This window comes from Amphiprion ocellaris, chromosome 5 (assembly GCF_022539595.1).
Source record: "Amphiprion ocellaris isolate individual 3 ecotype Okinawa chromosome 5, ASM2253959v1, whole genome shotgun sequence".
NCBI classification, from domain to species: domain Eukaryota; kingdom Metazoa; phylum Chordata; class Actinopteri; family Pomacentridae; genus Amphiprion; species Amphiprion ocellaris.
Window position 1 is genome coordinate 22,112,729 of NC_072770.1, and position 25,567 is coordinate 22,138,295.

The 25,567-nt window shown below is 39.7% G+C and overlaps 1 protein-coding gene across 1 annotated transcript; it reads right to left on the minus strand.

Annotated features, from left to right (window-relative positions):
• Nucleotides 1-13,384: 13,384 nt before the first annotated feature.
• On the minus strand, nucleotides 13,385-19,569 carry LOC111565881 (keratin, type II cytoskeletal 8-like). Its single transcript, XM_023266178.3, has 9 exons — nucleotides 19,035-19,569; nucleotides 17,295-17,503; nucleotides 16,644-16,704; nucleotides 16,407-16,502; nucleotides 16,118-16,282; nucleotides 15,550-15,675; nucleotides 15,154-15,374; nucleotides 14,946-14,986; nucleotides 13,385-14,248 (listed from the first exon to the last, which is right to left on the minus strand). The coding sequence occupies exons 1-9, from the start codon at nucleotides 19,488-19,490 to the stop codon at nucleotides 13,944-13,946; spliced, it is 1,680 nt and encodes a 559-aa protein (XP_023121946.2). The 5' UTR covers nucleotides 19,491-19,569; the 3' UTR covers nucleotides 13,385-13,943.
• Nucleotides 19,570-25,567: the final 5,998 nt, after the last annotated feature.

Consider the following 25,567-nt stretch of genomic DNA (forward strand, 5'->3'; position numbering starts at 1 on the left):
GGCGTGGGCACTTTGCAATGTCTGAGGTGTGGTTTGACTGGCTTTCTCTCTTCAAACTAAAAATCTGAATGAGAAGCCACGCAGAAAGCTGAAATTAAAAAACGAAAAGAATGATTTGTTAATGCAAAAAGGCAGAGTTTGTGGTGTGAATAAAAGCCATGTTCAATCTGTGAATGGATCTACAATGTCTGGTCATCATATATATGGATAAGATGGTCAGTGCTTAAGCTGTACTGCTGTGACAATGTAGTATGTTCCAATGATTACATACTGGATTCAATGATACTTTTGTGCAAAAACAGCTGTAGGACTTAAGGTAAAGAGATTGTGAGTGCAGCCCATTTCTTTTTATGTGACATTAAGTGATTCCTATTAGTTTAATGTTGCTACAGTTTTGTACATGCACACAAATCTTTCACCATCTAACTTTTTCCATCCTTGCACACCTGTTCAGAGAACATATTGCAACAGTTACAATCCTCTTCTTTAGACTGCACATCATGCACATCACTAAAAACCCAGTGGATTACAGGGTACTGGAAATGCAAAGTTTATTCAGTTTCTTTTAAAATGTTGCTAATAAGCAGTAGGTTGTTTTTTGAAATGCAATTGTTTGTATCAGCACCAGAAAAATAGTGCACAAACAGATAAATTAAAGCTGCTCTCCTGATTTGTTTCATAACTGCTTGCTAGCTACCTTCCTGGAAAGTGACATTCATGCTCCTCCCTGGTGTTTAAAAAAAACTGAGTAAAAGTGAAGATTGAAGGTCTTTTCTTTTTGACAGTATCTTCACACCCAAAGACCACTAGACAAGAATTCACTTAAAGCAAGAATTCCTCCTGTCAAGTCTTAAATGGACTCCTTTCTCAGTTTTTTTACTGTTTTTACAGCTTTGCCTGTGGACACACAAACCTGTCGAACAGCTCCAACCAGGGCTAGTTTACGTTTGCTCGTTTGTTTAAATTGACTTGTTTAGTTAACATACATAAAATAAAGCATCCCGTTTAGTTGTTATCGCAGCATGCTGGCAATGCAATAGTGTGATCATTATCAAGCAGTGTCTATTACTAATAAAAATGAGGTTACTTGTAGTGCTACATATTCTAATCACAAGCAGCATATCTTCCTGTTGTTGATCCAGTCACCATATGTCTGGTGGACATTTTCTCAGGGTGGGGCACAGCCTTGTTAAAATAAGTAGATGTGAAAGTGTGATAGTCATGAAGCTTTACAAACATTATGAGTAAGTGACTCTCACCTGTAAACCAGATGAAGGTTTTAACCAGGTTTTAAGGTTTTAAAAGCATAATTCTGGTGTTGCACATTAAGTTTGCAATGGCTTTCACCATCAAATTAAATTCCAATTGTGCATTTAGTGCTCTGTTCCAGACATTATTTCCCATCTATAGGCATCAAAACATACTGTACATGTATGTATGTATTTTTGAGCTGCTATGTGCAGAAACTTTCACAAGCAACAACATGCTTGAATTTAAATAAGCAATCAATACAGAATGAACCAGAGCTACAGCCCCTTAACTGGACAGATACATGTCATGTGACGTAAAACAAAATCACTATTTTTAATTGTTTGTTGAAAATTCTTTGTAGAGCTATGAGAGCAACATCTTGGAAGATTTTTGTTTTACGCAGGAACAAACATGGAAATGACAAAGAGCTGCCTAAGAAATGTTTTGTAGCCACGTTTCCAATTAGATTTAAACCTTTGCAGTTTGTGTTAAAATGGCACAGAGTTCTTTCAGTTGATGTAAACTTCCTCAGACTAATGTCGTTTGTGTGTGTGTGTGTGTGTGTGTGTATTCAAATTCAATATACAGAAGCACAGAGTTTTAAGATAAAAAAATGTGTCCATATCTAAACACTTACACACTGGATCATATACATAGTATGTATAGTAGTATGATGACTATGAATGTTCATTTTAAGGTGTGACTAATCAGCCACCACCTGCCATTGTAAGAAAACTGTATGTATGAGAATATTAATTCTAGACTATTAATGGAATGTGAATTGAACCAGCACATAGTGGCGGGTTAGACTGACATCTGCAGTGCTTTGCCTGCACCCTTTACTTCAGAAATGTCATAAAATAGTCCTAAATCCTTACATTTGCGCATGTTTTATATTCTTTACTCTTCATGTGACAGAAAACGATGAAGGTCTATGTCACACACACTTAGGTCACTTTTACTCAGCAGTGACAGCGAGATCTGAAAGAGGATCAGCTTTCTTCTTGTTTGCCTCTCACACCTTTGTTGAGTATCACAACCCAGTGTATATTAAGGATACTCTTTTCTGTGGCATAGAATTGCACACAATGTCTATCATGTATCGCGCTGAACTCATTTGCATTTCGACTGTAGTATCACAGAAGACTACTGCGTTCATTGGAGCTTCTTGACAGCACAGTTCAGAGAAGTAGAAAGTCCTATCCAGTCTAGATGTCTACAGTCAAACTGTTCAGTGACCATAAGTGGAATAACAAATACCAAAAGAGAAACTCCAAAACCTTTGGACACATTAACACACCCCTCTGTGCTTGTTTTGGCTTCTACACAAGGCTGTGGGTGTGTCCATCATGAGGGAGCGATGTCGCGCTGGATTTTAATCTGGGCCTCACAAGTTCACCACCTGCAAAAGGTACACACCCTTAAAAACACAGCAAGCGCAAGTCATGCATGGAAAAATCTGGTGGAGTGAAAAGAATGCGGTTAACCTGCAACGAATGTGTTAAAGTTAGTTAACACAACAAAGAGCATCTGATGAAACTCTCGGAGACCAACAAGCTCAGCTGCATTGCAGAGTTGCTACTACTGATTCCACACGGCTGCGGGCGGTTGACAGCTTGTTGGCATGCTGAGGCATTTCCACACACATCCTCTCTGCTGGCTAAAACATCACCCAGAGATACTACTTTACAGCTCTGGACTTTAACATCTTGGTTGAAGTCCCCCCCCCCCCACACACACACAGCCTTACGTGAGTTGCGGACAGGCATGGGAAGGCTGATACAAACTGCAGTCTGACTCGATGACTCACTCTATGCCAGACAGGGCAGGTCATGAAGGGTGTCTGGGCATATTAAACCCTAGCAACCGACTCATTTGCTTGTGTGAGTGGGGATTTAAAAACACCTTCTGTTGCATGATGTCATGTACGATGCTTGTATTGTACACTGTTTTCCAGGTGTTTTAAACGGTTGTGCCAAATGACATCACCAGTTCTGTCTGTGGTGACAAATAATGAGCTAATACACTTAAGTGTGTGTGTTTGTAAGAAACTATCGGATGGATGGCCGTGACATTTTGGAGAGACATTAATGTTTCCAAAAGAAAAATCCTACTGATTATGGTGTCTACTTGGCTTTTCATCCAGCCACACTGCCAGGTCCAATTCTCTCTTTGTCTAAAGCCTGCTAAGCTAATGACATTTCCATCAGCCTCAGCTGCACTTCACATTAAGTGCAATTATGAAATTTTAGCACGCTAAGGCATTCCTGGATGCAAAATATCAGCACTTTAATATGCAAATATTATCATTGGGCTCACACCACTGCTGCAGTGTCACTGCAGCCTCACAGATCAGCTGATGTGACTGCAGTTCTCATTGAGCATGAAAAAAAGCATCTTTCACATTCATTCAAGTGCTGTCAGTCCACAATGGGGGTGTGACTGGCTCTGAACAAAACACATGGTTTTCCAGCAAGAAAAAGTTCAGACTCAGCCTTTGCTCCAATGTCAAACATCAAACAGCAAACAAAGTGCTGTTCTGTTTAATCGTATATGTAAGCTTTCGTTGCAGTGTTTTATAACAAGAACCAACTGTTTCTACTGTTTTGGATTGTTACCACAGTGATAGTAGCGTTTTAAATCCTATCTGTGAGCTGAACTTCCCAGATCATATTTCATGGTCACTAGTGCGTAAAAAGAACACCTTCACACGATCACAGGCTGCCGTGCACTTTAAAACAGGCCTGCTTTGGACCTTAACTCCTTCTAAATTCTATATTCTTTTTTAATATGATTGATTTCCACTATGCTTAATAAACAGCAGACTTATTTAACTTCTCACACTGGAGTGGACACTACTGCAGTAGTGCCGGACAGTCACAAGGATAACTTGTCTAAGCAGGTCCGTCTTTTCGGCCCGCAGTGAACACATTCCTTTGAAACGACTCCACCCAGTCAGTCAGAGGTTCAGCACTATCACTGCCCACACCGTGACTCAGGGCAGCACACTGTAAAAGTTATGCCTTGAACCCAGCCTAGTCATCACTCACAACTTTCTATAGAGATTATCAGAATTTACAGCTACACGCTCTTTGTGAGACTAGAGATTCTGTCAGATTGGGTCAGAAAGGGTGTGACTACGCAGCTGCTGCACAGTTAACACTGACACCGCTTAAAGGATCCAGTAAGACGTGAAACCTGTTTGATGTTGCAACAAGGTTTCTCATTCATAAGATCTCAGAAGAGTTTCAGTGATGACATGATGATTAGTGGCTGGAGTCACAGTGACATGTCTTAGAAAGAATTAAAACTTTAGATGCTGTGTGAGTGTTGAATGCATGACAAGGACTTGGATTTTCCTCATTCAAGCAGACATTTTTACAGCCAAGCAGGTGAACTGATGAACTATCTGAATATGCTATAATGAGAGTATACTAAAAATAATCAAAGGTTTCTTTTTATGAAACAGACTGCACTCATTTTTTCCCACTGTTCATTCTGACTGATGCGTAGCCATGTCCTGTTATTGTTGCTGCAGTGCCTAGCAACCACTATCTTGTCATTTCCTGTTTGTGTGTGTGTGTGTGTGTGTGTGTGTGTGTGTGTGTGTGTGTGTGTGTGTGTGTGTGTGTGTGTGTGTGTGTGTGTGTGTGTGTGTGTGTGTGTGTGTGTGTGTGTGTGTGTGTGTGTGTGTGTGTGTGTGTGTGTGTGTGAGAGAGGGAGAGAGAGAGAAGTGTGAGTAGACTTACATGGCATCTGGTGCAAATGCTATAATAAAAAAAAACGGGGGCGGATAAAAAAGACAATGGAAGATTATAGCATCTAAAAGCAGACTACTTGGCACATACCTGCATACTTGCGTGTTGGAGCAGGTGAAAGAAAAATGAGGACATGTAATCAAACCACCACACCCTTCTGCCTTTACTTCTCCAGAATGCCACATCTGATAGTAGGAAATGATTAACTTGCACTCAAACACTCACACTCTCTGCCAACAGGATGCCAGAAATTTGCATAATAGCAGCACACAAGTGGTAAACTTGTGGGCTCGATTCACATGTTGTCACGTAAATCAAATTAATCAAGCTGGAAAACAGTTGGATCAAACTGTTAGGACAAAATAACGCTGTTGTTATGAAGTTGGAAAGAAGAGGTGCAAGTACGCCGCTCTTGTTAAAACGGATGTATGTTAAACTCTAATAGACCTCTGAAACCTAAGTTAAGGGTTCACTCAAAATAAGAAATGAACTAATTGCTGACATCAACACTGACCATTTTAATCTTTGAGTTTAAGAAGACGTTAAAAAAATTACTGGCCCAGTTTAAGGAGAAGAAATTGTTGGATCAATCATTCATTGAGTCCTCATAGTGGCACCAGATGAAAAGCCATTGGGTCATTCAAATCTACAGTTTAAACAACAGTCCCAGACATATAATTTTATAGAATTACAATTAAAATATACTGGATAATACATTTTTAGTCGAGTATTTTCTGCTTTGTGGATACAAAGTAAGTGTACAAATGATTTGGAACACAATTCTTTTAAACATAATATGAATTATACCTTAATATCAATCAAAAAGCTCACGTGTCAGTGGAAAATCTTGCAAGGAAAAACAAAAATAATCTTTAATCTAACTAAATCTACTGTAAAGGTTTACACTCAAACGTTCATGCAGCATCCGAAGAATTTATTTTGACACACCCGTGCATTCTTCAGAGTGAAAGTTACATGTGACAGACAACAGCGAGAGTACTTGTGCACCCACAAGCATTTCTGTCAGAGATGGATCTCAGTGGTTGAATCTGCAGTGAAGCCACACACCTCAAATATCTCACTATGAGCTATGTACAGATAGATCACAAACAGCGGCAAACCCTAAGAGTTCTGCAAACTTGATCTGTCATCTTCTGCTAAGTATCTTGTTTTACTTCACAGCCAATTTTGAAAGATGCCCACGAAAAGGGCAACCCAACAAAAGAAAACTGCATCTCTGTGCAAATGGTGATGAAGAAATGTTTAATGTTAATTAAAAAAGACCATGAAGGATTAAGAAACTGTGCTGCTGTCATCTTTAAAGTCTGGAAACATCTCCTGAGCATTGATCATCAATTGTCTAACCAGATGTCTCCTTTAGGCAGGGCATCTTAGTTCTGTCAGATCATAGATCAGATGAATGACTGGAACCAGACTGGTGCAACGGACTGGTTGGTCCAGCTGTCGAGTTCCCCGGAGTTATGCAGCAATTTAACCAGTGTGGGCTGCACAACTTGTCAAGCAGCGTCACTGGATAAATGATAGATGGAAGCTTTGTTAAACCAGCGACACCGTCAAGTGTCAGAGTTTTAAAGCATTTCACACTGGTGAGAAACCAAACATGAAATGCTTAGAATGGTTGAGAAGGGAGCAACAGGGAAAGCGTGACTGTGGCATTTTGACCTTTCGACCTTCAATTATTTCAATCACTTTTACTGATCATTGTGCACCATAGCTGTCATTGTCTGATCAAGGTAGTGAAAAAATCCTGTTGTTGTGAGATTCTTCCTCTCGGTCTTTTATGACAAAATGCAACCTGTTAAACTTAGTAATAACTCACTGGTTATTAGTGCACCTGTACAATCAGTGCAATTCAATGCAAGAGTTCTGCCATGATTTCTGATTTTTTTTAATCTGCTTTTTGTTGACATTGTGGGAGTGGTGCTATTTCCACTTCATATTTGTTGCTGACATTGTGGGTGGTTTTTAGTGTTTTACTCATGTGCATTATTGTATATTTAGAAGTGTTTTGATGTTTAACTTCATACCCTCATGAATGTACAGTAGGCAAGCAGGATAAAGATTCGCTACCAAGCACATCATTCTAAAACAACAGACCCCACATGCAGTCAACTTTTGCATTGCAACTTCACAGTGTTTCTGTAAATTGACCTCATGACTGTAAATTTGCAAAAGCATTATGTATCTGTACATTCATGCAACATATTGCAATATTTTTTCTTTTGTTCTTGTCCATAAAAACATTTCTTTGTAGTTGTATGGCAGTATTTTGGCTGGCTTCATATGTTGAACTCTGAAATGCTAATTGTGCCTTTGATTAGATTTCTAATCAGTGCTATGTGCTATTTTTGAGAAAAACATTTTAAATTACACTAAAATGTAATTTCAGTTCCTAAATTATATTTCAAATGCAGTGTGATTGTTTGGCAGTGAAGCCTACAAAGAGTCTGCCTTCTCCAGATAAAATGGCTTCTATCAGAGATGGATATAAGTGATTGAGTTTGCAGGAAGACCACACACCTCTAATATCTCACTCTGTGTGATTTGCAGATAGATCTCAAACAGCAACAAACCGCAAGAGTGCTGTAATCATGATCTGTCGGTAGTTATCAGTGACCTTGAATTACCCAGTGACGAGGACTGAGCTGCATCTCCAGTGACGACTTATTATTGTCACTTTTGGTCATTTTTGCACATTTTCTTGATAGTGTTTAAAATTGAACTGCAATTTTTTCTGACGCTGTTAAGCATCTTTTTTTTTATTACTTGATTGAAAAAGAGCAGCACAACAAAAGGAATTGCATCTTCATGCAAATGGTAACACATTTTTGACCTTTTTGTTGTTGAACAAAAGATTTTCATTACTGATTAAGGTAGACCATGAAGAATTATAAGGCTGTGGTGCTGTCATCTTTATACTCTGGAAACATCTCCTGAACGTTGATCATCGATTATCTAACCAGATGTCTCCTTTAGGCAGGGCAGCTTAGTTCTGTCAGATCATAGTTCAGACACATGGTTGGAACCAGACTGGTGCAGCAGAGTGCCCCAGAGTTATGCAGCAATTTAACCAGCGTGTTTTTCCTTCTACCTTTAACAGATGCACTGCAGAGGCTGAACAACTTGTCAAGCAGCGTCACTGGAAAAATGATAGACGGAAGCTTTGTTAAACCAGCGACACTGTCAAGTGTCAGAGTTTTAAATCAGAAACCAAACATAAAATGCTTAGAATGGTTGAGAGGGGAGCAGCAGGGAAGGTGTGTTTGTGGCATTCTGACTTTTTGACCTTCAATTATTTCAATTATTTCTCCCTCTCAGCCTTGATATGATAATAGGCAACCTGTTGAACTTAGTAATAACTCACTGGTCATTAGTTGCATAATTTCTGCTTTCATCAGGCTTTCATCAAACTTTTGTTGACACTGAGAAAGATGATGTTTCCGCTTCATACTTATTGCTGACATTGTAGTGGGTGGGCTGCACAGTGTCTCTGTGGTTACCATTGTCGCTTCACAGCTCAAAGATCCCCGGTTCGCATCCCAGCCTGGTCATGGGATCTTTCTGCATGGAGTTTGCATGTTCTCCCTGTGCATGCGTGGGTTCTCTCCGGGTACTCCGACTTCCTCCCACAGTCCAAAAACATGCTGAGGTGAATTGGTGACTCTAAATTGTCCATTGGTGTGAACATGAGTGTGATTGTTTGTGTCTATGGGTAGCCCTGTGATAGACTGGTGACCTGTCCAGCATGTCCCTGCCTTCACCCCAAGTCAGATGGGATAGATTCCAGCCTCCCCTAATGAGGATTTAGCGGTTTAAAGGATGGATGGATTGATTATAGTGGGTGATTGTGTTTTAATCGGATGCGTTTCTATATATTGAAGGATGCTTCTGTTGTTTTCCTTCATGCCCTTATGTGTGTAAGTAGAGAGGATAAAGCTTCACGATCATGCACATGATTCTAAAAAAACTGACTCCAAATGCAATCAGCTTTTGAATTGCAACTTTACACACTATCTTTATAAAAACGATTTTTTTGTAGTTATATGACAGTCTTTTGGCTTACTTTATAATCAGTGGCTTACTTTATAATAAGTTTATCTCTATTTGTTTGCTAATCTGCACTGTTTGTTATTTTTTAGGTGCAACTGGACATATTTTCAACACAGGAAAGCATGCACTTTATTTAAAACTACATTTCAAATGCAATGTGATTGTCCTGCAGCAAAAACCCACGGAGAGTCTGCCTCCTCCTCCAGGTATAACAGCTTCAGGTATAACAGATGAATAACAGAAACTGAGTTTGCAGGGAAGCCACACACCCCTAATATATCACTCTGTATGAGTTACAGATAGATCTCAAACAGCAACAAACTCCAAGAGTCATGATCAGCTTTTAATCATCAGTAAATGAGCATGTACTTTTTTAAAATTACATCTCAAATGAAATATGATTGTCCTGCCACGAAACCTACAAAAACCTTTCTTTAGGAAAAATAGCTCTTGCAGTTTCGTGCTTTGGTTTCAAACAAAAGAAAGAGGTCACACCTCTTTTTGGCATCCAAAAAGTTAAATACCCTTACTTTTTTGCTGATTTTGATCTGCCCCAAGCTTGCAGAGGAATTCAGACCTGTTGTTGTGACAGAGTCAGTTTTAAATGTTGTAAAAGCACCTGTCAGTCTTACAATTATTATATATCAAGTCATGTACAGACAAATTCTGAATGAGACAAATTGATGTGATTAACTGTATTGCCTCTGGTGCTGTTGGTGTGCATTTAAGCTATTAATTCTGACAGTTTACATGAGTAAATCGTAAAACGCTGGAGGACCAACATAAAAGTCATCATGTTTCTCTATTAGAATTTGTTACAAGTTGGTTAATCACCACTTGAGGATTCCACATTTGTTGTTATTGTCCATAATAGACAGATTAAGTTAAATCATCCGTTAGCAATGCCAAAGCTTATTTAGCCGAAAGTCTCTCTTTCATGAGCTGACGGCCTGACTCATTGCTACCTCAGAGGCTCTGTACTCACCTCGTTCGTTTTTCTGCATACCTGCACAGAATGTACAGTACGTTGCTGGCCCGGTGCCTTATTACAGATGTAACATAAGGTGCCATGCAAACTTGACATGTTGAAAGACCACTCACAAGCGACCTCGAAATAATGACACCACAACTATAATTACATTAAAGAAGTAATAAAGTCCCAGACAAAAGACATACAGTGTGAAGGTAATTCTTTCAGTGCACTGTTACAACATTTACCCACAGGCAGTTGGATGACAGAGAGAGAGAAAGGCACTCACTTTTATCTCATTCAGGTGTGAACATATTTACTCTGCATGGAGTTCCAGCATAAATGGATCGCCAGAGAAATAGTATTTAAATTACATAATAAAAGGGTTGAACAAGTCTGTGAAAACACGACACACTGTTAACACTGGGCTATCAATCAGTCACAGTAAGGCAGCCAGGTTTGTTTTATTTTGCTCCTTTCACTGTTGTCATAAGAGCCTCGCCCCATACCTCGTACTTAGATCTCCGGAAAGTGTATTATATTCTGCTACAACGGTCATTTGTTAGGATTTTTTTTTCAAGTCTGTGTTTGTGACTCTGACAAAGGTTTCATTCACAGATGTGGATCTGGAAAAGGTGGTTCACCTTCAGGTGGACCAGTGTCAGCCTCAGTTTAAAACAGCGGCCTGCAGCATGGGCAGTGCTTCCTGTTTCTACAAGAACGGTGCATTCAGCAGGACGGCAGCAAGGGGGAGGCTGCACGATTGTACTAGTGATTTAGTATATCTGCTAGGGGCAGATCACAGAGATGTTTGTGAATGTATGAATGCTGTAGCAGGGCTGCACAGTGGATTGGTGGTTACCATTGTTTCCTTGCAGCTAGAAGATTCCCGGTTCATGTCCCGGCCTGGGCCTGGGATCTTTCTGTGGGGAGTTTGCAAGTTCTTCCTGTGCATGCGTGGATTCTCTCTGGGTACTTCAGCTTCCTCTCACAGATGGAATATGTGCAGAGGTTAATTGGTGATTCTAAATTGTCTGTAGAAGTGAACGCGAGTGGGATTGTTTGTCTATGTGTAGCCTTCTGATCGACTGGTGACCTGTCTAGGGTGTCCCCTGCCTTCGCCTTAAGTCCACTGGGATAGGCTCCAGCACCCCGGTGACCCTAATGAAGATTTAGCCGTGTATAGGTAATGGATGGATGGATGAATGCTGCAGTACGACGGTGAATTATTGCATAAGCAATGAACCAAGACTGTGAATCCTGCAGCTGCTTTGTGTTTACTGTAGTAAAGTAGTACCAGAGTTGATACCTACACAGGGCAAACATTTAATCATCTCCCAAAGGTTCAGGCTTAAATAGCTAAAAGAGTAAGATAAGACCAAAGAAAAGGCTCTTAGATAAGGGTTAGATTATGAGTTCAAACTGAACATGAAAGAAACTTCTTTTTTTTTTGCCACAGAGCAAACAATGAACACAGAGCAGAATGATACATATGTGTATTTAAACTGAGCACCATTAATTGTAATAAGATTCTGTGTACATTTATTGCAACCATGCATGTATAACCTTTGATCAGAAAAATATTAGAAATATCTCCAGGATTCGTCAGCCGACAGTGTGGAGAGGAGCACATTGAACTATGCATTATTACTATTGAATTATGCAAGTTAAGTCAACTACACTGCACTGAGCTACATTGGTAGGCAGTTGTATTTTACTATTTAAGATTTGTCCTGCTACTGTCTAATAGGTTTATTTAACTGTTGAAGGCAACTAAACCCACAGAAACCATAATAAAAATATGATGCTTCATATTGTAATTACCCAGCATTATGTGACATAACACAACTTAGAGGCAGTAGATAATAATGCTAATTAAAGAGCTAAAAATGCTAGCTAGCCTAGCTTAGCACGCTGAGAAGTTGCCAGGTGACTAGCTAACCGACTAGCTGGCTATTCGAGGTCAAGATAAAGTCCTGCTCAAAGCCCCCTTAAAAAGACAAGTTGTCATTTTTACACTTGAATTATATATATAAAACAAAGCCACATGTAAATGACTGATTTTTAGGTGGGCATAACGTTAAGGTTTGGACAGAAACAGCTTGCTGTTAGTCCATGTGTCCAGTTTTTCTGCTCAGCTAATTGTCAGTTGGCTATATTTTTTACAGACAGGTATCTAACGCTCACGAAACTAAAAGTCTCAAATGCCTGACTAGGTGAATATAAATTAGTTTTATTTTTTTGGAAGGTGTTGCATTTAGCTGAATAAATGCATTGATACAAATACTCAAAGTAAAACCGGGTCAACCAGAGGAAACCTAGACAGCTTTTCAACAACTCAAGATGTACCTGCACAGTTTGAGTTCTGAGAAGATATTTAAAGCCTGAAAAGCCTTTCCACTATTTCTGTCATCTCAGGTCGACTGTCGCTGTTACCATGTTGTGAACATTTGTGTACAGACTGTTGTATGTGCTCTCTCCGTAATTTTTCTTTCTGAGCGGAGTTGAACTTTCAAACCTGAACATGTTTGTCGTCGCCACTGCGTGATGAACAGTGGGTGGGATTGTGGTATTTGTGCAGTTTTCTGTTTTTGCCTTCATGAGAAGTTGTATGGCCTTGGGCGCGCCACCACCACCCAGAAATCATGTTCAAACCTGTCCCTCGATGGGCTCAAAAGGCCTCTTAAGTAATCATTTACTGTAACAGAACAACTTCATTTTCCTCAGATAAATCACATAATGGTACTTCAGTGCACTCACAGAGTCTCAAGTATATTGAATTTCTTTGCTGTGTGACTCCATACAACTCTTTCTAAATTAGACTGTATGATGGATAATGTTGTTTTGTGTATGAACTTTAAAAACCCACTTTTGTAACCTTAAGGGATTTAAGGTGTGAAGCAGGAATGTGATGTGACATTTGCTGACATTTTGTAGGAATGGATGACCTTCAGTTCCTTTTGTCAAGTAGAAACTGAGTTCTTATGTATCTCGAGTCAGGCAGGCGAGGACTTGCTTCAGAGATGAGATTGATTGTATGGATAATCATTCCCTCAATCATATAGGTGTTCCTTGTTGATCTCTGTAAAAAGTACAATATGTTTGTGTGTGGTTTTAAACCATAATAGCTAGATAGAAACTCCCCTCAGGCTGATTAGAAATTTCTTCCAGTTGCCATTTACTTTCATGTTTGTTTCAGTATTTTTTTTAACATAAGGTGTTAATTTTCCTTTTAAATGCTTAAAAAGTATTAAAAAGTTAAATTTTCCAGTGAAGTGCAACTAAATAACTTTACAATGCAGCATCTCATAACAAAATACAACAGATCGCCATGTAGATTTTTGTTTGAAAGTTTATTGCTGTGCAAACAAGACTCTAGGTGTTGCCAACAAGGTTTTTCTAAAGCAGAAGTCACGAGGGCTTTTGTGACTTAATCACTACTGAATTGTCTAAGTACTGCAGGTTTGGTGTAATAGGTTCAGCACGGCAGTAGTTTATTTCTCTCCAAACTCAAACATTTTTTATTACTTGTTTTATTACATTGTGAATTACTTCGTGGTGGGTTGCTGTGAGAGCAGTGCTTGGTGTTGGATAGGTGTAGATCAGATGCAACAGGTGAAAACAGGTGTAACACCGCCACCTGCTGGCTGAATACATGTGAAAAGACACAGGTGAACAACTGGCAGTGAGTCAGACTGAAGGGTTTGCTAACCTACAAATTTTTCAAAACATCCATTAGCAGCACTTCCTTAAAGATGGAAATGTGTTTACACCTCTTACAGCTGAAACACGCCTGTTATATGGTAACTTTTAAAGATCTGGATAACAGGCAGAGAGGGTGTGCTTTTTGTTTATCTCCAAAATCATAATTCCGTCAGAAGATGTTAAAAATTTCACTCTTCAGCCACAGCTTCAGCCTCCACCTGCTCCTGCTCCTTCTTCTCCTCAGCAGCCACCTCCTCAGCTACTTCCTGCTGCTCCTCCTCCTTCTTCTCTTCCTCCTCCACCTTCTTCTCCTCCTCTTTCTTCTCCTCGGTCTTGATCACTGTAGTTTCGGTCTTGGTGACTGTGGTGCTCTTCACCGCTGCTCCCTCGAAGGCAGACGCAGAACCGCTGCCAGCCCTGAGTCCATCAAAAGAACTGCTGACGTAGGACGGAGTGCGGGAACTTTCCAGGCCGTAGGCATTGTAGTTCAAAGCTGCACATCAAGAAGAAGAAGTCAATGACTAGCTTATACACACTGTAGTGAGGGAAGAAAATAAAAAGCGTATAACTGGAGACAATGTCAGCAGTCTCTCCTTTTCAGTGAAGTTGAGATTGTTCCAAATGATTTTTCCAAATGTCCAGGTCATCGCTCCAGTTATGCCAAGGTTGAATTTGTCACGTCAGCAATTTTCATGATGGTGCAGATGTGATTTGACTGAAAATCTTGATGTAGATGAAGAGCAAGATGTGAAGCAGTCAACATTATGCCTAATGATTATGTCTAAGATATTTGCTTTGATTATCACAAACTATGTGTGCACCTATGTGATAAACTGTGTATACTGAATATGAAGGCTGTCTTTATTTGCAGGAGTTTTAGTTACATTTTTATTTGTAGGTGTCTGTATGTACTTCTGTGTTTTTGCATCACAGAAACTCAAAACCAGATTTTAGTTGCGAACACTGCATTTAAAAAAAACTGAGAAAAACTCACTCTGTGTTTGTCAGCAGGAAGACACTGCATTAAGTTTACTAATTCCTTGCCCTAAGACTCTGAACAGGAATTATCCAGATAGTCTAAAATATGATTTTCTGATTATGTAGTTGTTTGTGGGTTTTTACTGTGATGTGGACAAAAATTATCATCAATAAAACACTTAAATTTGCACAAAGGTATAAGATAAACTTACAAGTCTGCTTAGACACGTTGGTCTTGATTCCAGTTGCTAGTCTGTAGAGAGACAAAGAAGAAGACAAAAACAACCAGAATTACATAAGGTGAACAAAATGTCCCTGATGGAGGATGCAGGAACATTTTGTCTCATTCAGAATTTGAACATGCAGTTATCATTGCTGCCACAGGAAGGTGCACAAGTGCTCTCACACAAAACAGTTTACCTGCTCTCCTCTCCTTCCAGCAGTTTCCTGTATGTTGCAATCTCAATGTCCAGGCCCAGCTTCACATTCATCAGTTCCTGGTATTGGCGGACTTGCAGTGCCATGTCCTGCTTGGCTCTCTGAAGAGCTTCCTCCAAGTCTCTGATGCGGAGTTTAGCATCCTTCACTGCCAGTTCACCGCGTTCCTCAGCCTCTGCAATCTGAGCTTCCAAACTGTTTCGCTGAGAGTGGAGGAAGACAAGCAGAGTGAGGTGCAACACAAAATTTAAAAAAAAAAAAAAAAAACCTTATGAGAATGTTTGAAACGATTGATTCAAGTCAAAATAAAACGAAAAACAAAATCCTATTAATGTAAAATATTTGCAGGTATATAAAACTGTAATCTTGAGTCCTCACCTGAGCTTTAACCATTTCGATTTCAGACTGGAGCCTCATTATTCTGCGGTTCATGTCAGCGATCTCAGCCTTGGTTGATTTCAGGTCGTCACCATATTTACCTGCTGACTGCTGCATCTCTGCGTACTGTTACAGACAGAAACAGGTCACCGTGATACTTCAAATAGAAGATCCAGGTAAGACTGAGTTGTCTGTCTTTTACAACAGGTATTGTTTGCCCTTTTGCTACATTTTCCCCACATGTTTAATTTGACATGGACATCACAAAAACACTTAAACTGTAACATCCTGTAGTGTGCATCATCAAATGCACTGTCTTTGATCTCAGAAATTAAATCTGTGCATATGGGGCTTTAGAGGAAATGGCAACAGAAGTAAAGTAAATTAAAGAATGTTGAGGAGAAAATATAAAAGAATGCATCTTACACTATCTGCTACATTCATTAAGTGAAAATCATGTACTGTTCAGCTAAGAACAAGAGTACTCGTATTCATGCTTTTCAGATTTATGTTTTAACCTCTACATGGTTGTAGGCTTTAATTTAAATGACACCAAGTGCGGTCCCACCTTGTTCTGGTACCATGATTCTGCCTCTGCTCTGCTTCTGTTGGCAATGTCCTCATACTGGGCACGCACTTCAGCAACAATGGCATCCATGTCGAGATTACGGCTGTTGTCCATCTCCACCACAACAGATATGTCCTTGATCTGGCTCTGCAGCTCACTGATTTCCTACACAGGAAAATAATCGAATATGACCAGAAGAAGACGACAAGGAGAAACATAACTTTGCTAAACCTCTGTGTGTGAACATTATTTATTATTGTGGAACTGTGGGGTAAAATAAGATAATTACTGCATCATAGATCTGCCTCAGGAACTCTATCTCATCAGAGAGGCCGTCTACTTTGGCCTCCAGCTCCACTTTGGTCATGTAGGCTGCGTCTGTGTCCTTCATCAGAAAAGATAACAATGAGAACATTGAATATAACCTCAACCCAAGGGTAAAAACATGCCATTGTGTCATTGTGCTTGAAGGTTAATTTTAGTTTGAATATCAAGTTTGTTTGTTTGTTTTTTTATCTGCACAGACCTTCTTTATGAGGACAAAGTTGTTCTCACACTCATTGCGCTTGTTGATCTCATCCTCATATCTGGAAAAACAGAATTTTAAGTTGTCATAATGCACTTTAAATTCATTCTGTGAACTCTGTCTAAATGTTTGATTATAGCACTAGGTAAAATCAGATTAAAAAAAATATACAGTATGTGGAGCTATAGTCAGTATCTGATCATCATATACTCAGTATTTTTTGAAGACATTCAATGTGGAACAAGTGAATAGCTTCATTAGCCAATACGGTAACTTTTTGAAATCTTAATTTTCCCCTCTTTCCACACTGTGTAACAATATCATGTATGTTCTGTGTTCTCTCCTTGTTTATTCCAGCACTTCCCTGAATGGATTTGGTGTTTATAATGACACAAATATCCCAACTTGAGATGGGATTGTTTTTATTCTGGCTACACCACTACATAGAACGGATGATGTGAGCATTTTTTGTACAGTTTTCCCACATTCATTATCTTTGTTGAAAGTTTGTGTTCCCAACTGAAGGTTAAAATACATTTCTGTGGCTTTAGAGAAGGCCATGTTGTACAGAATGTTTGTAAAAATGGGGCCATTGGCAGATATTATAGCGGTTAAGAGATTACAGTTAAAAAAAATTTCAACTCCACTCACCTCGTTTTAAAGTCTTCAACCAGGCCTGTCATGTGATTCAGGTCAGATTCCAGTTTGACTTTTTCATGGCCCAAGTTGTCCAGCTGCTTACGTAGGTTGGCAATGTAGGCTTCGAACATGGCATCAATGTTGGAGCGAGACGTGGTCTGTTCCTGCACAAGTTTCCACTTGGTCTCAAGCATTTTGTTTTGCTGTTCCAGGAAGCGTACCTGGAGACCAAAAAGATGATGAGTGATCGGTTTAAAAAATAGAGGGAAGTGTACAGTGCTGTTGTACTAGTAGACACTAATAGACAGTGATGTATGGTAATGTATGGAGAGGGGGTGTCACTGAGACGTGGTGGATGGAGAAAGAATGCATGTAAATAGTGGATGGGAGTGACTCAGCAAGCATGAACGACTGTGCTAGCTGTGGCGGACAACAAAACACATGAACATCAGCTAGAAGAAAAATGACTAGTTGAACTTCTCCCACCTCCAGTGACTTCTGTCACATTCATTACCCATCTCTCAAGTTCAACACACAGTGCCGCAGTTCAACACAATGTGGCACTGTTTCCCAATTGTGACACAGTTGGCCCCTTTACAACTTTTCTATTCAGCGTCCTGACCCTGGGTGGGGTCCTGCTGCCACTCAGCAAACGTGGCGAGAGACACACAGCTCACACTCACTTTGTGCATGTGCCAGTATCACTATGGTATGCAGAGGAGGGGGAGAGCGAGCTTTGTTTTATGATCTCAAGAATCTGCCTGAGCGTGACTGATTTATGAGTTAACTTCTAGCCTATATTACCTCTGGGTGCCTCATTAAACAGGAGATCCCATTTATGAGTTACAATGAAAGATAACAAAAGAATGTATTCAGTCTCCGCTAGAAAACAGTGCAAACTTCTGCCAGCTGATTGATAAGATGCTCTTACTTCTTTGTCTCGCTGACATTTCAGTAATCTATGTTTGATAGAGGCTGTATATCAATGATTCATAATACTGTCAGGGAAATGGCTTTGTTGACCATTTTATAGACTCGTAAAATGGGCATTCTGCACATTACTGATAGTCTCGTATACTTTTTGCGAGTGATCTACTCCACTTTTTTCCAACTACTCCCTTTATTTTTTTTAAATTTGATTTTATCACCTGTTAATACTTTAAACTTTGAAAATAGCACATTAAATAAGAAGTAGCCAGGATAGATATTTAACACAAATCCAAGAAGACACTTTGTCTGCTTTCATAACCATTCATTTTAGCAGGATATTGCTCATATGGTGGGTACACGCCTTCAAGCAAAATTGTTCTCCTCCTCTGTACTCTGTATCCAGGTTGATCCTCTCATCTGAGCTCTATGATCTCATCTGGGAGTGAAAGCATTTCAGAAAGCTAAGCCAATGCGAAAAACAGACAGTTATCCCCCTTAGATTCACTGTACAGATGGCATATTGTTGTATACACAGTTTGGATTGTCTCATGGGTAAGCTTCATTGTAAAGCTTCAAATTAGACCTCCGTCTCCTTCACCTGTTTTGGCTTGCAATACACCAATTTCCTCTGCAGTCCCTGTGCTCTTTTTGTACTCTGTGTGGTGTTTAGTTTCATCCCAGCTGTCATGCCAACAGAATGATAATCTGTTGTTTGAACTATAAAGTTATAGAAGTATACATAGCTTTCTTTCAGTTTTTATGTTCACATACAAAATTTTCTGAATATCTTTAATGTCTCATCTTAAATGTGAGTGGACTGACCTTGTCAATGAAGGAGGCAAAGCGGTTGTTCAGGGTCTTGATCTGCTCCTTTTCCTGGGTGCGGACGGCCTGGATGGTGGGGTCAATCTCCAGGTTCAAGGGGGCCAGCAGGCTCTTGTTCACGGTCACTGCTGTGATGGGGGCATGAGCCACTTCATTGGCCATGCCACCTCCCATCCCTCCACCATAGCCTACATAGCCAAACTCCAGTCCACCTCCTCTTTGTCCAGATCCCCCAGCAACAAAACCACCGGCTACCTTAAAACCGCCTGCACCCACAGCAGCACCACTGCTGCCCACACCTCCATAGGAGCTGCGGACAGCGTAGCTCTGCCTGCCACTCCCTACACCTCGGCCTCCATAGCCAGAGAAGGAGCGGCTGCTGAAGCCCTGGTTTGGGCCCCTGGAGGTCGACATAGTGGAGTAGGTGGTGGTCTTCAAGGCTCGGACAGACATGGTCACAGAGGGGGTCTGTAGCACTGAGGTGGTGCGAGAGGAGAGACTCTGCGGAGGGAAGGAGAGTCAGGCAGATAGACCCTCCCTGGTCCTCGGTGGTATTTATCAGAGCAGGGGAGGGATCCTGCTGAGGTGCGATTGGCTGGTGTCCTCAGTAGGGGAGTGAAGGATGAGGAGGGAGAAAGAGCGAGAGGGGGAGAGATGAGGGAATGTCAGGGAGGAAAATTGCATCATGTTACACATTTACAGCTCAGTAAAAGCACAGGACCTGCATAAAAATCCATTTGGTAGTCTCTGTAAAACTACTGCAAAAACATGGGAAAGCTCAAGACTTTATCTACCTTCAGACATGTATGAACTTGCATTTTTCACATTTCCCGGGAACAAATACGTTCTGCTTATATTATCACCATTAGACTATAATGTGCTTTAAAGCTATGGTTGCACACGCCTCTTTGCATTGTCTAAAAACATGCACACACAGCACCAGAACGTAGAGTCAAACCTTGGGTATAATGAACAATCATATCATTTTATGAGCTTCTCTTATGCTTTACAACACTTCTCATAGACGTGACATATTGCAGATGAAATTGTGGTTGGCCAGTGAGTGTGATGTCCTTAACTGTTGCTGGGCTGTGACTCTGTATGTCTCATAGTTGTGGGAGTGACAGAGTTACCCAATTAGTATGTTCCACTCAGATTGAAGTTTCCAAGAATCTTTGCACACAATATATATCAACAAAAATTACTGAAAAACAAAAAGTGGGGTAGATTTCCATCCATAACTTAAGCCTATATTTAAAATGAGCAGATTACACAATTATATGATGCATTGTGCAGATTTCCATTATCAGCAAGATCGATGGACCACACTGTCCTATTCACACACAATGGCTGTTGATATGCATTCCTTTCATATCAGTGAGGTGAAAAGCAAATAGAGTTTGTCTCTTTGTTTTACTACAGACCCCACCTCAGTCTAGAACAGCTTTCCGCACCTGCAGAAATACTGATAAAAACCTCATGAAATACTGAGACTGCAGATGGATGGATGGATGGATGGATGGATGGATGGATGGATGGATGGTGGATAGATAGATAGATAGATAGATAGATAGATAGATAGATAGATAGATAGATAGATAGATAGATAGATAGATAGATAGATAGATAGATAGATAGATAGATAGATAGATAGATAGATAGATAAGCTAAATATGTCTGTGGATTTGTGTTTTCATGGTTTCACATGGGTTTAGGATCAGAGCACACTTTTATTTAGGCCTCATCATTTTGTCTTATTTTAAACATGGACTTTGTCCATCATCTCACTGTGGAAATCATGATTCACTTGTTAGATTTGACAGATTTATGACTGATAATGTTTTGTGAGCTTTTAATTGACTGTTCCCAAATTTAACCAGAGTACACCCTCCTTCAACTTACATTTTCAGGACTCCTCTGTTCTCTTTATTTCCAGGTTTTATGAGTTCATGGAAAAAAAATAAAACTTAATTTATTTACCAGCTTGTGAAAAGATACAAAGCCCTTGGTACACTGCTATGTGCAAACTAAATGTGAACAAGCAGATGAGGCACATGTTGTGGAAAGTCCAACAGGCTTTGGACCGATCAAAAAATGCATGTATTACTTGGCTAGTCTCAAACAGTGACGTGATTCTCCACAATGGAACTCTTGTGCTAAACTTGGAGGCAACCATATATGTACAAGGAAACCAAGTTTTGCTGTTTCATTAACTCCAGTTCTCTGACAAACAACTGCTGATAAGCAGGGCACTTTTGAGTGCTTAAACATGATTAAAGTTGAAGATTTGTCTGCATGAGGAAAGTAAGAGGGTAATTTAACAATCTAGCCCTCTGACCTTAAGTCTCCCAAGAGGCCAGTGATGCTTTGGTTTGAGTGAAGCTGCTATATGACACATCAAGACAGGAATGTGCTAAGACAGACACATACATGCGACAAGGCAGAGAGGAGGGGCGGTGAGAAGATGAGCTGGTGGGGTATATGAGAAGACAATTAGCAAAGATAAGAAACAAACCTATTTCACAACCACTGACAGACTCTGGGATGTTCAGAAAGGACAGGGTGGGATGCATGACACTGCACAGTAATTCAAGAGTGAATAAGTTTTAACTGATGTCAGGATACATTTCATTTAATAATTTGCTCATGATAAACTTTGCCATCTAGTACTTAATGCAGTACACAAACCGTTCAAAACAAAAGCATAAGTTGAGAAAAATTACTACATATAGAACAAAACATAGAAACGCATAAAATTCTAAATGCCCTAAAAGCCTCTCTGCAAAAACACATTTTAGTCAGTGATGTTGTTGGTTTCATCTTTGATCTTCAAGTTGGACTTTGTGTTCACAAGGGTCCTGCCAAGCCCACAAAACAATCAGACACATCTGTCATAAAAGTCACTTCCTGCTTCACCGTCTGTTGCCTGTTCAAACAAAGAACCTCCACAACAGACATGAATTAAATCCTCACAGAGAGCTCAGTAAAGTCAATGCACATAAACTCACTGTAACAATACAAAGCCTGCAGAAAGCCACCTCTTAGTGGGTTTGTTTGCTTTGAGACTCATGCCCCCTACTGACTGGATTATGGAGGTGTATGTTTTTTAGGAACGCAAACTGCACAGGAGGAATGGAATGATGTGTTGATATCATAGACACAGCTTCACAGAGAGAATACTTAATGAAACTTGACCCATAAAAAAAGATGTTATTGATTTTGTAGCCACATTACATTCTACAGGTGAAAATGTTGGTCTTTTGGTGTGCCAGTCTGGGCCTGACTGACACATCTTGACAAATTTATAGATTCTTCTTAACTTATAGATGCTTATAGATAAGCTTATGGACTCTTGGTGTTTTGGAAACACTGATTGATATTTTTCACAATTTTCTGACACTTTATAGACTAAACAAATAATCAATTAATCGAGAAAACAGTAATTCACAGATTAATTGACAGTGATAATAACCATTCGTTGTAGCTCAGATGGATTGCCATGACATTTGGTGTGGACATCAATGACTACCAGAGGATGATATTCAGTGAGTTTGGTGATTCACAGATTTTTCCTCTAGTGTTACCGTGTAGTTGCCAGTTTGGGCTTTGAGTAAAATACCGTCACAACTGTTGGGTAATCCAAGAGGATACATTTTTATAAATAAGAAAATAATTTGACATTTCATGTTTAGACACTAAATCACAATGTCAGTTTTTCCAACATTGCATTTTACTGTATGAAGAACTCTCTGCTAAGCTACAGTGTCGGCTTTACTTTGTATATAGAGCTAAATAGTAAATATTAGCATGCACACATAGCTGCTGTGGCTTAGTGGTCTGCTTGTTATGTGCTTCTGTAACACTTGATGCATTTTTTTTCCTCTAAAATTTCTGGTTAAAAAAAGTGGTATGTTAAGATTCATCTTACTTTTCCTCAGAATTGTGTGCATGTGCCTTTACAAGTTCTTAAACAAGGAACTGACATTTACATCATACAGTTATTTAAAAGTCTATTTGTGTGCTCACGTTTCTCTTTTAATAGGCACTTTTTCTTCTTTAAACAAAGCTAATTATTTGTCTCCCTGTGAGAAATGGTCGTATAGATGACTCTCCAGAGTCCCACTTGTAACTTCTAGCTCTTGCTCCTTTTATGTCTTCCTGTGAAATGTCTTTGCACTAGAAATGGACATGACATCCCACAGAGAAAATGTCTCTCAGTCGACACATTTCACTGACCTCTGATGTGTGACCCTCCCATTCTGCTAATGGTTTGGACCATAAAATTAGAATATAAATGCATATAAACAAGGAACAAATTGAGATCTTTGGTGCTTATGAGCATCTTGGGTGAGTCATTGAGGGCGTGATAAAGAGTGGAAGGGAGGATGCAAATAAATGAGTAAGAGAGGATCAAACTCACATATGTGCTAGCATTCCTTCATGCATATGTTATAGAGGGCATGCCATGTGTTTCAAAATGCATATGCATCTATGCAAATGCATATTTGTGACTTTGTATATAAGTGCATGAGAACACTCATTCTGCAGTGCAGCTGGATGAAAGGAAACCACAGAGACAGAGGGAGGGAAGTAAAGTTTATTCAAGGCCACACCAGGCTGAGAACAGTAATAATCTGACAGCTGTCCAAGATTTGTGAAGCACATAAACTCTTGTAGTAGTTTCCAGATTTGTGTTACTATGACTCACAGACTCCAGTTTGTCCAGTTTTCCCTTCTTTTTTTTCCTGTCTTATCTTTGGGGGGAGGTGCAATTCAGATCCACATTATTGCATGTGGAAAAAAGATGAGGAGGAATCAAAAATCTCTTAATTTAAAGGCAGAAGTAGCTTTTATGCCCTAAAAATGCAATTTAGATATGTAGTATAAAATGAGTGGGTAAGGTTGTGTTTCTACTTTTCAGTTCCTATTTTGGATGTCAAAGGGCGAGGCAAAATGTTGCCAACACACATTCAAACAAAGAAGACAGTGGTGATACTGTCATGAGGTATGAGTCATGTTAACTCAATTCATCCTTCCTCTTATCTGTACAACTCACCAGAGGTTTCTTTGCTTTTTTGCTACTCTCGGCAGTGTTTTTGTTCTTATTCGGAATTGCTTAAAAAAATTTGCAAATAAATACACAGTGAGGGTTGCTGGGAGGATGTTGTATGATGCGTGAGAAACGGTGAAATCTGATCAGCTATGAAGGTGAGATAGGATCAGAAAAGAAAAGAGCTGGGTTGTATGGGAGTTCAGGAGATTGTTGGAGTCTTTGGAATTCCCCCCTGTGGGTTGTTCAGTTGGTTTTATTATCCAGTTCTCTGAGGCTCAGTGTGAAAATCCTCTCTGGCCACAACTTTAGGTTCAGTTAAACCTTTCCAACATCATGCTAGAACATTGGATATTGCAGGCCAGTTTTTGGAAAATGACTGGATTTCTTTCTCATTTCTTTATAGTGTGTTGCCACATGTGTGTCTGGTCACTTAACATTTTGACAACAAACATGTTTTCTGGAGGACAATCACAAGTAGCCGTGTGATGTAATCAAGACCAGACTAGTGATTAGATCAGGGAAAATGATCACTTTTCATGCTTGGATATTGAAGTTCACAGGTACCACAGTTAAAGCTTCAAAGATAATGGTTCAAAATCCTTATTTGAACTGATTTGAACAGATTATTGCCTATAGTATGACTGGTGAATGAGGGCAGCTGTTATTTCCTTTTGATTGTGTTCTGAGATAGGTATCGGTTAACATTTGTTTTTTGTGCCCTTTCAGAGCCTTTGGATATCTCTGGAGCTTAGGTGTCCTTTTAAACTAATCAGGTCTCATTGTTAGTACTGTTCTCTGCACTGATTGTGTTGAAATTTGATCAGGACTGTGACTGTGTTTGTGAGTAACTCAGTTTGGTTTTACTTTTTCTACGTTTTCTATTGCAGATACTCTGATCAAATCATTTCTTAATACCCTGTTTTAGCTGTAACTGCTATATCTCGTGTTCAGTTTAGTCTAGATAGGAAGGTTGGTAAAATGTGTTTATTTTGGAGGCTGGCTGACCACAAACTTAGAAACTATGCAGCAATTGGACATTAAGCCTTTTATGGGCAAACCAAAAGAATTTCTTGCATTCTCACAAAGTGAAGCTTGTTTTTGCCAATAATAGTCTACCCTTTAACTTGTAGTTTGAATTCTGCTTTACCTCCCTCAGTTGAAGTCTGTACTTTTTGCTTAACAGCATATCCATTACTGCTCTCTTGTATTTGTGGTGAGTTTTAGTTTATGTGATCTCTGTAGTTCAGTCAGTTATTTGCTCTGAATGTTTTTGCGTGTTTACTCAACAACATATGTTTGATGTGTTTCCTTGGAGACGGAAAATACGTTGTGGGCTGAAAAGGGGAACATGTGAGCAACTGAGAGAATGCAGTGAGAGGGAGCAGGAAACAAAGACTGGGGCGCTGCTGAAGTGGGCAGGGTCTGAGAGAGCAGCTGCCATTGAGGCAGAGAGGCAGGAGTATAAGTTCCCCCCCTT